Source organism: Lactuca virosa, chromosome 9 (assembly GCF_052849685.1).
Source record: "Lactuca virosa cultivar CGN04683 chromosome 9, Lactuca_virosa_CGN04683_v6, whole genome shotgun sequence".
Taxonomy (NCBI): Eukaryota; Viridiplantae; Streptophyta; class Magnoliopsida; order Asterales; family Asteraceae; genus Lactuca; species Lactuca virosa.
In genome coordinates this window covers 85,858,825-85,871,163 of record NC_136434.1, presented here as the reverse complement: position 1 = coordinate 85,871,163, position 12,339 = coordinate 85,858,825, and the positions used below count along the sequence as shown (strand labels likewise).

The 12,339-nt window shown below is 34.6% G+C and overlaps 1 protein-coding gene across 1 annotated transcript; it reads right to left on the bottom strand.

The window, feature by feature from the left end:
• Nucleotides 1-4,596: 4,596 nt before the first annotated feature.
• LOC145139471 (DNA replication licensing factor MCM6-like) lies at nucleotides 4,597-7,965 on the bottom strand. The gene is made up of 14 exons (XM_079073285.1): nucleotides 7,928-7,965; nucleotides 7,636-7,834; nucleotides 7,485-7,562; nucleotides 7,170-7,399; nucleotides 6,984-7,098; nucleotides 6,811-6,885; nucleotides 6,570-6,710; nucleotides 6,288-6,491; nucleotides 6,034-6,195; nucleotides 5,755-5,810; nucleotides 5,455-5,549; nucleotides 5,205-5,327; nucleotides 4,920-5,050; nucleotides 4,597-4,826 (listed from the first exon to the last, which is right to left on the bottom strand). Exons 1-14 carry the CDS (start codon nucleotides 7,963-7,965, stop codon nucleotides 4,704-4,706), a joined length of 1,770 nt encoding a protein of 589 aa, XP_078929411.1. The 3' UTR covers nucleotides 4,597-4,703.
• Between the last annotated feature and the right edge of the window lie 4,374 nt (nucleotides 7,966-12,339).

Here is a 12,339-nt window from a genome sequence, read left to right as displayed (position 1 = left end):
ATATATATATATATATATATATATATATATATATATAATGGGTCAAAAAGGGGGACAAAACAACAACCGTGAATTGTATATTATCTTCATCCTCAGCGTCCCTCTTCCTATTTCTTATGTCATCATCTCTTCTCCCATCACAAATCTGAACAAGGAATCAATGTTATTGACTATCCCCACAAAAACAATTTGCAGATAGATGTTCCTTAGAGAAAATATGATTGACAGAAAAATGTGGAAAATGATGAAAAATGAAACTCCTGCACTGGATTGGCAATAAAGGCAAGGCGATAAGAAAGGTCTCTAACTCCCAAAACCCGGAGGCCTTTAACACCTTCTTGAACAGTGCCAGTGGTATCACGTTTACTACCACCATCTCTACGAACTTCAGCTCTTTCTCCAGGAGCTGCCAATACGAAAATGTCAGGTATCACAACCACAATGCCAATAAAGATCACCCTTCAAAGTGAAGTATAAAAGTTAAAAGAGTTATGTTCTACATCTTTGTAAAGAAACGAAAAAGGTGTGTGAATTTACATGCGTGTCACCAGCCCTAGCCTGTTCAACAATGTCATGGCGAAGAATGACATCTAATGATTTAGGAAGGGATCCTGCAGGTATTTCTTTTGATGTTTCCTGCATCCTGACCCTTTGCCAATCTGCAAATTTACTTTCTTGTCGAAGAAGTGCCTAGTTTCCTTTCTTTGAGCACATAGCATTAATACATATCATGGGCTCAGTGTATTTATACTGTTGCTCAACATTTTTGATGATGGTTCCACAATCCAAGCACTTGAAAGTTCCCTGAAGGAGTTATGGTCTAACCTCACTAGTACGAATCACCACTCCTGTAACTGATACTAGTCTGCCTATCTCAGATGTGCTCAGTTCCCTCAATCTTTATATATTAAAAATTGAAATCTTCAAACAAATGGTGGAAAAAGTAGTAGTGAATTGATAATAGTAGAAGAAAATATACCTTTTTATGACAGGTAAATTATAAAAGGCAATGTTGATATCCTTATTTGGGTTGTCGTGAGTTATGAAGGTGGGTTTCTGACCCATTACAAACCTCTTACATGCGTTCTGACCTATTATATTAGTCTTGCGATAAATTTTAGTAAAATTTTACTAGAAACATGAAAGTGTACCTCAAATATTCATCAGAAATGGCTTTCTGCAGAACATCGTTGAACCGCATAACATGAGAGAAATCGATGAACATGGTGCTGGACTCGTTTGGTCTCATTGCTTCGATTTCCGATTCATAGAAAGGTTCCCACGAATTGGCATCTAGTCTAAAACTGTAACGATAATAAAATAAAATAAAATAAAAAAGGACCAAAACTTGTCAAATAACATGAATTGCATCAATTTGTTTTGGATCTACACGAAAAACCTGATGCGGTACCTCTTAAGAAACTCCAAGAAGATATTATCGACCTTAGCTGCTTTCTCGTCGGTGAAATATGCGCCGCCGAAAGAATCCATATTGTTGCCTAGCTACTGCCTTCCTCAAGTTTTTTTTTTTGCAGAACTGTGGAAGTGAATTCGTTGATTGGGAAGTAGATGAATGAATGAGTGTATTCACTTTTTTGGCGGGAAAATAAGCAGAGCGTGTTAGGGTTTCCCGCCACATCTCGCGGGCTAGGCCGCCATGACCCGATGCTCCAACCCAAGTGGATATTTAGGTGACTAAAAGATGGTCAATGTATATCAAATCAAAGTGTTTATAATATAATATATAAAAAATAACTTACGCTTTTAAAATAATAATTTTCTTATCAGCTATTTATGAAAGTAGAAAAGAAGTAAAGAACTATATGAAGATCAAGCCCAATCTATTTTCTTCCTTTTAAAGTAATTAAACTTTTGAAATTATTTTTATTTGATGGCTTAATTTCTTGTAGGTTTTAAAGCTCATTAAATTTATTAAGTTTTAATAAAGTTGATATTACGACAAAACCTTAAGGCACAAAAACTTAATCAAAAGGCAAAAATGTAAGACTAAAAGTGTCAAATTCAGCAAACTTTTGTGGTAAAAACCTAAAGCCTAAAAAAATACTATTCCTAAGCTCCTTTGGATTATATATATATATATATATATATATATATATATATATATATATATATATATATATATATATATATATAATGGGTCAAAAAGGGGGACAAAACAACAACCGTGAATTGTATATTGTCTTCATCCTCAGCGTCCCTCTTCCTATTTCTTATGTCAGCATCTCTTCTCCCATCACAAATGTGAACAAGGAATCAATGTTATTGACTATCCCCACAAAAAAAATTTGCAGATAGATGTTCCTTAGAGAAATATGATTGACAGAAAAATGTGGAAAATGATGAAAAATGAAACCCCTACACTGGATTGGCAATAAAGGCAAGGCGATAAGAAAGGTCTTTAACTCCCAAAATCCGGAGGCCTTTAACACCTTCTTGAACAGTGCCAGTGGTATCACGTTTACTACCACCATCTCTACGAACTTCAGCTCTTTCTCCAGGAGCTGCCAATACGAAAATGTCAGGTATCACAACCACAGTGCCAGTAAAGATCACCCTTCAAAGTGAAGTATAAAAGTTAAAAGAGTTATGATCTACATCTTTGTAAAGAAACGAAAAAGGTGTGTGAATTTACATGCGTGTCACCAGCCCTAGCCTGTTCAACAATGTCATGGCGAAGAATGACATCTAATGATTTAGGAAGGGATCCTGTAGGTATTTCTTTTGATGTTTCCTGCATCCTGACCCTCTGCCAATCTGCAAATTTACTTTCTTGTCGAAGAAGTGCCCAGTTTCCTTTCTTTGAGCACATAGCATTAATACATATCATGGGCTCAGTGTATTTATACTGTTGCTCAACATTTTTGATGATGGTTCCACAATCCAAGCACTTGAAAGTTCCCTGAAGGAGGTATGGTCTAACCTCACTAGTACGAATCACCACTCCTGTAACTGATACTAGTCTGCCTATCTCCGATGTGCTCAGTTCCCTCGATCTTTATATATTAAAAATTGAAATCTTCAAACAAATGGTGGAAAAAGTAGTAGTGAATTGATAATAGTAGAAGAAAATATACCTTTTTATGACAGGTAAATTATAAAAGGCAATGTTGATATCCTTATTTGGGTTGTCGTGAGTTATGAAGGTGGGTTTCTGACCCATTACAAACCTCTTACATGCGTTCTGACCTATTATATTAGTCTTGCGATAAATTTTAGTAAAATTTTACTAGAAACATGAAAGTGTACCTCAAATATTCATCAGAAATGGCTTTCTGCAGAACATCGTTGAACCGCATAACATGAGAGAAATCGATGAACATGGTGCTGGACTCGTTTGGTCTCATTGCTTCGATTTCCGATTCATAGAAAGGTTCCCACGAATTGACATCTAATCTAAAACTGTAACGATAATAAAATAAAATAAAATAAAAAAGGACCAAAACTTGTCAAATAACATGAATTGCATCAATTTGTTTTGGATCTACACGAAAAACCTGATGCGGTACCTCTTAAGAAACTCCAAGAAGATATTATCGACCTTAGCTGCTTTCTCGTCGGTGAAATATGCGCCGCCGAAAGAATCCATATTGTTGCCTAGCTACTGCCTTCCTCAAGTTTTTTTTTTTTTTTTTTTGCAGAACTGTGGAAGTGAATTCGTTGATCGGGAAGTAGATGAATGAATGAGTGTATGCACTTTTTGGGGGGAAAATAAGGAGTGCATGTTAGGGTTTCCCGCCACATCTCGCGGGCTGGGCCGCCATGACCCGATGCTCCGAATTCCGACCCAAGTCGATATTAAAATAAATCGATGTAAAAGATGTTCTATTCACTGCAAATTTAGGTAACTAAAAAATGGTCAATGTATATGAAATCAAATAAGAGTGTTTATAATATATAAAAAATAACTTACGCTTTTAAAATAATAATTTTTCTCATCAACTATTTATGAAAGTAGAGAAGTATATGAAGCAGAAGCCCAATCTATTTTGCACGTTTTAAAGGTAATTAAAGTTTTGAAATTATTTTTATTTGATGGCTTAACTTTTTGTAGGTTTTAAAGGTCATTAAATTTATTAAGTTTTAATAAAGTTGATATTACGGACAATAATAACAGGTTTTTATTTTTTATTTTTTTCTTATTTAAGGTTGTTAGAAAAAAATTATATCAGCACCTCTTTTGCGTTTTCATTCCTACTTTTTCTTATTTCCATTTTGAGTCCTCGGTTGGTTTGTTTGACTTTCAATTTATAGTTTTCGGCAATTTAAGTCCCTCTGCTAATTTTCTATTGTTATCATTCTCATACTTTATAAGCAACTGAAGCTAATTTTCTATTGTTATCATTCTCATACTTTATAAGCAACTGAAGCTGCTTGAGATACATGATGAATAATAAGAATTTATTTATGATACCTTTCATATAAGAATCAAGAAACTATCCAAATCGGTATATTAATTGTTTACACTAATAGTTATTTATTATAGTGAATGATGATAAATTAGTGGTGAAGGATATATATATATATATATATATATATATATATATATATATATATATATATTGTGGCCAAAGAAAATAAATTAAAACTTTGTACTAAAACAACCATTTGGAGGATATATCCATAGAAATCAAGACTTTTAATCAATTGAACAACATTTGAAAGCAAAGCATGTTAAATGCATTTTAATGAATAACATAGTTAGGTGCCACAGCAAGAATCCTGTTGTTTCGAGAAGAACGTACTCCATCATCCCCTTGTGCCTCGTCATCTACCACTATCAGATGCCCCTCCCTTCTCACCAAACTCTGCATCAATATATACCCAAACAAACATTCTTTTCAGATTTTTTTTATGATGAACTAACTACAACACTGTAGTTTTAGAAAGGATTTGATTACCTCTATGATAGCTTTAATCTTGGTGACTTCAGCCTTTGCCTCTTCCATGGAGCTGTAGTTGTTCTTCTCATTCTGTTGACCCACATACCACTGTATCAGATCCCTTTGCCTCATTCCAGCTAACCCACTCCCTGAAATCAAGAAATCAACCAACATGTGTATATTTAAGAGGTTTTCATATTGTAGTTTTGAAAATTACATGGAGGTGAAAGAAGAAAGTAGAATTGTATAACAGAATGAAGGTGTGTTACTGTTATGTTAATATGATGCAAAAAGAAAAGATACCATCTTGCATAACAGTTTCCTCATGTTGTCTAAGACGCATGACAAGGGCTTGAGTCACTCTCTGAAAGTATTCATCTGTTATCACAAGTTTCTTCCCTTCCTGTTCCTGCCCTTGTCCATTTTCTGCACAAACACAAACACAAATTAAATAAATAAAGAAAATTTCAATTACAGTTGTTAATTTCTATCCAAGATCCAAATAACATTTCTAGTTTCTATCCATCTTCTCCAGAGCAAAATAAATAGCAACCTGGTTGCTCGTTATTGGCATCTGCTGTCTGTGGTTCAACATCACCATCTCCATCTTCTTGGAACTCGGTCAAATCAATCTCAGTTGACTCCACACTGCAGGTTCCTCCAATACATAGTAATTAGTGATACAATCAATAAATAAACACAAATGGTCCCTATGGTTTGGGGTAATTTGCACCTTCGGTCCCTAACTTATATTTTTTTAACTCTTGTTTTTGTTACGCGCTTGGTCCCTGTCTTAACCTAAAAAGACTATTATTTAAATAGGGAAAAATAATTACTCATAAATAAAACATGCCTGATTACTGAAGTTTTTAGAAGTCTTGTTGCTAACTTAACATGGCGAGGGTGAACCTGAAACAGAATACACACACAATTTGGAGCAAACTTAGCACACAAGTCACAATAAAAATTGCAACTTTTAGTAACACTTAAAAAGATGAAACAAGAAAAGACGAGAATGCCCCTCATCATTAAAAAGATGCAATCTTTAGTAACACTTAAAAAGGTGTTTGTTTGCTACTTGTGGTATTTATTTGTTATGCAAAGACCAAGATATGTAAAAAAAATTGTTTACCTCATCATCGAGGTGACACCTGGCAATTGCCTCTGAAAGTCTGATTAGAGCCTCCAACTGTCTAACTGTCATGCGATATGCAACTCTACTTCCTGGAGCTGTATCACCTCTACGAAGAGCAACATAAGAATCAACCAAAACTTTTCTTGCTTCTACACTTAGCTGCATTAATAAAATTCACAACATTTTATTAGTAAACAAACAAACAAAAAAAAAAAAAAAAAAAAAAAAAAAAAAAAAAAAAAGACACGGACCTTTGGCTTTTTAGACTTGGCAACTTGAATGTAACGCTTGAGCTGTGCAGTGGTGAAGGCAGGAGCAACAGCATTTTCACGCTTTTGATGAACTCTGACAATGTGAGAGGCGATATGGAAATCTGTTGTGTCATCAGGATCATCAATCATCACATACACCAGGTCAAATCTTGAAAGAATGGCTGGAGGAAGCGCAACATTATACTGCAACATTCTTAAATCTTAATTCAAATTACAGATAGATTCTACCATTATAATTAATTGGATTAGTAAATTTCTGACCTTCAAGGGTTTAGATTTATCATAGCGGCCTCCTGTGGGATTGGCAGCAGCCAAAATTGATGTTCTTGCGTTCAATGTTGCTTGTATTCCTGCTTTTGTGATACTAATTGTTTGTTGTTCCATAGCTTCATGTATTGCAACCTTTTTGATATCAGAATCAGATGGATTAGGAGGTATTATTATTGCATAATAGCAAAAAAAAGAAAATAACATACATTCGTGATGAGTATGAGTACCTTACCTGATCTCTTATATCCATTTTGTCAAATTCGTCAATGCAACAGACACCATTGTCAGCAAGCATCAGTGCACCAGCCTGATAGATAACACAACACATAAACAAGAATTAAAGTGGTGTTTGGAATTTGAAAAAATTGGAATGTTTCAGTATTTAATTTACATATTTTTACATACCTCAATACAAAACTCTCCGGTCTCTGGTTCTTTTGCAACAGTGGCTGTCAATCCAGCAGCAGATGAAGATTTCCCGGATGTGTAAACAGATCTTGAAACTAAGGTTGTTGTGTATCTACAAAAAAAAAAAATTTGTGAAACATTGTATAAAAGAGGATTTAAATATAAATAGATAGAGATGCTTACTTGAGAAACTGAGATTTAGCACAACTAGGATCTCCAACAATACAAACATTGATGTCCCCCCTGAGATTGATCCCTTCATGGGTGAACTTATGAACTCCACCCAAAAGCATAAGCAGAATTGCTCGCTTGATGTCTTGATGTCCAAAAACAGTAGGTGCCATACTATCAACAAGTTTGTTGAAAAAATCAGGGGTATTTCTCATTTCTTTAACCTCAGCTACCTCCTCCGCCTACAATAACAATAAAAAAAATTAAAAACTTAAATTATATATAACTTTAGAGAATTAATTATATATGATGGGTCAATAACCTAACCGTGAATTGTAGATTGTCTTCATCCTCAGCATCCCTCTTCCTATTTCGTATGTCAGCATCTCTTCTCCCATCACAAATCTGAACAAAGAATCAATGTTATAGACTATCCCCACAAAAACAATTGATCGCAATATGATCAAAAATGAAAAACCTGCACTGAATTGGCAATAAAGGCAAGGCGATAAGAAAGGTCTCTAACGCCCAAAGCCCTCAGGCCTTTAACACCTTCTTGAACAGTGCCAGTGGTATCGCGTTTACTACCACCATCTCTACGAACTTCAGCTCTTTCTCCAGGAGCTGCCAATGCGAAAATGTCAGGTATCACAACCACAGTGCCAGTAAAGATCACCCTGCAAAGTGAAGTGAAGTATAAAAGTTAAAAGAGTTATGTTCTAGTTCTACATCTTTGTAAAGAAACAAAAAAGGTGTGTGAGTGAATTTACATACGTGTCACCAGCCCTAGCCTGTTCAACAATGTCATGGCGAAGAATGACATCTAATGATCTAGGAAGGGATCCTGCAGGTATTTCTTTTGATGTTTCCTGCATCCTGACTCTCTGCCAATCTGCAAATTTACTTTCTTGTCGGAGAAGTGCCCATTTTCCTTTCTTTGAGCACATTGCATTAATGCATATCATGGGCTCAGTGTATTTATACTGTTGCTCAACGTTTTTGATGATGGTTCCACAATCCAAGCACTTGAAAGTTCCCTGAAGGAGTTCTGGTCTAACCTCACTAGTGCGAGTCACCACTCCTGTAACTGATACTAGTCTGCCTATCTCAGATGTGCTCAGTTCCCTCAATCTGTACACAAACATACATACAAAATTCAAATCTTCAAACAAATACTAGTAAATTGATAATAGTAGAAGAAAATGTACCTTTTTATCACAGGTAAATTATAAAATGCAATATTGATATCCTTATTTGGGTTGTCGTCGGTTATGAAGGTGGGTTTCTGACCCATTACGAACCTCTTACATGCGTTCTTCAGGTACGACTCAAACCTAAAAGGTGTATCATACAATTCAACAATTTCAAACACAAAAGTCTAGCCAAAAATGAAACAGGAAAGGAAAGTTTACCTCAAATATTCATCAGAAATGGCTTTCTGCAGAACATCGTTGAACCGCATAACATGAGAGAAATCGATGAACATTGTGTTGGACTCGTTTGGTCTCATTGCTTCGATTTCCGATTCATACAAAGGTTCCCTCGAATTCGCATCTAACCTAAAACTGTAACGATAATAAAATTAAATTAGAAAGCAAAGACCAAAACTTGTCAAATAACATGAATTTCATCAATTTGTTTTGGATCTATACAAAAAAACCCTGATGCGATACCTCTTAAGAAACTCCAAGAAGATATTCTCGACCTTCGCTGCTTTCTCGTCGGTGAAATATGAATCCATCTTGTTGGCTAGCTACTGCCTTCCTCAAGTTTTTTTTCTTTTTTTGCTCAACTGTGGAAGTGAATCGTTGATTGGGAAGGATATGAATGAATGTGTGTATGCACTTTTAGGCGGGAGAATAAGCAGAGAGTGTTAGGGTTTCCGCCACATCTCGCGGGCGGGGCCGCTTGACCCGATGCTCCGACCCAAGTGGATTAAAATAAATCGATGCTCCGACCCAAGTGGCAATTGCCTCTGAAAGTCTGATTAGAGCCTCCAACTGTCATTCGATATGCAACTCTACTTCCTGGAGCTGTATCACCTCTACGAAGAGCAACATAATAAATAAACCATTTCATAAAAATAAAAATCTAAGATTAAATTTTCGATCATATTGATTCTATATATACACATCAATATCGATTATGTATATTTGACATGTATAACAAAATAGACAAATTAATAAGGATAATAATAAAAATAATAATAATAATAATAATAACAATTGAAAAAAGTCACCTCATAATAAGTTACTATTAAAAAAGAAAATTTTGTTTTTATTATTGGTTATCTTATTAAATCGGTTCAATTATTTATTTAGTCAGCCCATTAAAAGTTAAACCATTTCTTTTTATATAGTCCCTCCTTTTTTCCAAGTAATAGTATGTAATGTATCATACAATTTTTTATATTTTCTAAATAAAACTACAAAATATCTATTTACTATGATTATATAAAAAAAAATATTAAGGTGAGCATTATGCCAAAAACAAAAAAATAACACAATCCCACCTAAAAAAACAGTTGAATATTAATTAAATACAATAGTATGTCTAAACTATAATACTTTTATACATGGTTAAGCATCAAACTTATAACATTTTTCAAACTAAACAATTATCAAACAATTGGCCTGAATCTAGGACATAAACTATACAACACAAAACCCACATGATTAGGAAGAAATATTGCTAGAACCACAAACCGATGTACAAACAAATTGTATTGGTGAAACTATAGAGTGTCCAATGTGAAATAAATGCAAAAAATAAATCTATATGGTGAAAAAAAACAATTGGTGTACGAAACTAAAAGAGTCATACAATAATAAATAACAACCCACTTTTATTTCTTTGGGTTACATTACTATGCAAGCTACAAATATGGACACCAAGCCATTTAACACGTAATTAAAATTTTCTCCTTAAATACAAGCTTTTATTTCTTGGGAATGTACCAGACTTTGCTAGATATGGATACTCCTATGCTTTTAACACCAAATGGCTTTAGCCAGGTGTAGTAATTCCTGCAAAGAATGGAAAAGTCAAGAAAAATACAAATATTACAAGTTTAATCATATATATTAACAGTAACAAACATCAAAAATAATGTTGAATCAACCATTTTTATCAAAGATGGTTACATTTTGAAGCACCACAAATTTGAATTTTCAACATAATCATAGTTCAATCCAAGATAGTTGACTTGCCACCACCAATCAGACCCATATCATATATCGATGAACTCAAGTATGTTTAGAGGGACTTGAAGATTAATGATCAAGGAAAGTGTAGAGATTTTTTGTGTAAATTGAATTGATATCACTATTTGTTGCACTCAAAGAAAATAAAGGAAATCCTTTTTACAACATAAGAATAGACATCGATTAATCAAAAATAAATATGTGGAGATATGAAATTTTATACCTAGCTAGATCCTTCAACAAAAAAACATGATTGAAGAGATGAAGTTCAAGAGGATTTCAAGTGAGATACAACTGACAGATGGTAGAGGAGAATGTAGCAACAACTTTTCTGACCTCGCCAAAACCATAGTAGATTCAAAAACCAAATAAAACCATCACAAACATGTGAATTTGATTGACTAACAAAAATGTCATGGTAGGAAAAAGAAGAGGAAACCCCAACTCAACGTACCTAAATAAGATCACCAGAACACATGTTGGGAGCATAATACACACAAACTTGACTTTTGATGCGCCATTGTTTTGTTGCACCATATAATCAGTCAACGTGGAAGTAATTAAGCATGTAGAAACGTTACGGGAGGAAAAAGAACGACAAATGTACTTCGAAAAGAAAAGTATTTTGTACATTTCTTGGTACAAAAAACCGTTATTTGCATAGTTTTGGGAAAAATCTTACAAAATGGTCGATCATCAAATTAGTATATGCCCTTGAACGTTTCATCTTCACCTTGTGGTTGGAGGTGTGAATGGAGGGAGCATGTCCAGAAGGATGGTGACATTGGTAGATCGTGGCGAATGATCATCGTCGTCGTGGTGGATGAAGGCGGTCGGTTTAGCAGCAACACAAGAGTGGTGGTTGGTGGTGGTTGTCGGATTGTGTAGTTAGGGTTTCCAAGAAACAAATTTGGGGAGATTGCACAATAGAATGGGAGGCAGAGAAAATGTGGCGGGGACACGGGGGTAAGATTTTGTGGTTAGATTTCCAGATGAAGAACCCAATTTTATGTTCTTCCGATGGGGAAGAAGGCGAGATTCAAGAGATAAGGTGTCAAAATTAGGGTGGTGGTTCTTGACGGAGAATAAAAGCATAGCGACAGTTGCATTCTTGGCAGAAAGGAAAAGTAGTGGCTCGCATGAGTGTTGGTGGAGGTCACCGGTTAAGGGTTAAGGAAGGGTTAAGTAAGACAGGAGGAGGAGAGTGGCCATAGTGATTGCGTTAACAAATGATGGATATGGCTGGGGCGGCATCATTCGTTTTTGAAGAGAAAATATGAGAGAGGGCGTGTACCAATTAACTCCTTGAATTATGCATAAATATAGGTGCAATGATATGGGATAATATAAGAACCCAACAAAATTTTGTAAACTTTTGAATTATTCTCCCTATTAGGGGTGGAAATCGGTTCGGTTTACGGTTTTTTCGGTTTCCTCGAATCGATTTCCTTGGTTTGAAAATTTTTTTAGTCCAATTCGAAAACCGAACCAAATCGAATTCAAATTTTCCAAACCAAACCGAAAACCGAATTCTGATTCGGTTTGAAAACCGAGGAAACCAAATATTACCTAAAAATAAAAACTAGTGTTGCAATTTTCCAAACATAAATTGCAATGCTTTAAACATAGAAACCTGAAGTTGCAAACATAAATATTAAAATTTCATACAAAAAATCCAAACATAAATTACAATGCTTTTAACATATAATTATTGTTTCTATTTAATATATAAATATATAATATATTTTTAAATTAATTAATTTATAAATTCGGTTTTTCGGTTTGGTTTGGTCTAAACTTCATGAGACCGAAACTCGAACCAAAAACCAAATTCACAAATTCGGGTTGGTTTCAAATCAAACAAAAAACCGAATTTGAATATGGTTTGGTCTGAAATCGATTTCAGTTCGATTTGGTTTTCGGTTTTTTTGGTTTGGAACCAAATAATTACCACCCTACTCCCTATCCATCCGTAATTA

Bases quoted from the DNA above. Each gene is read 5' to 3' on its own strand.
- LOC145139471 (XM_079073285.1), bottom strand. From the start codon at position 7,965: ATGACATTGTTGAACAGGCTAGGGCTGGTGACACGTAT. The intron at 7,835-7,927 runs GTAAATTCACTC...TTCACTTTGCAG, and splicing joins CTAGGGCTGGTGACACGTAT to GGTGATCTTTACTGGCACTG. The intron at 6,492-6,569 runs GTCAGAAATTTA...AGAATGTTGCAG, and splicing joins ATAAATCTAAACCCTTGAAG to TATAATGTTGCGCTTCCTCC.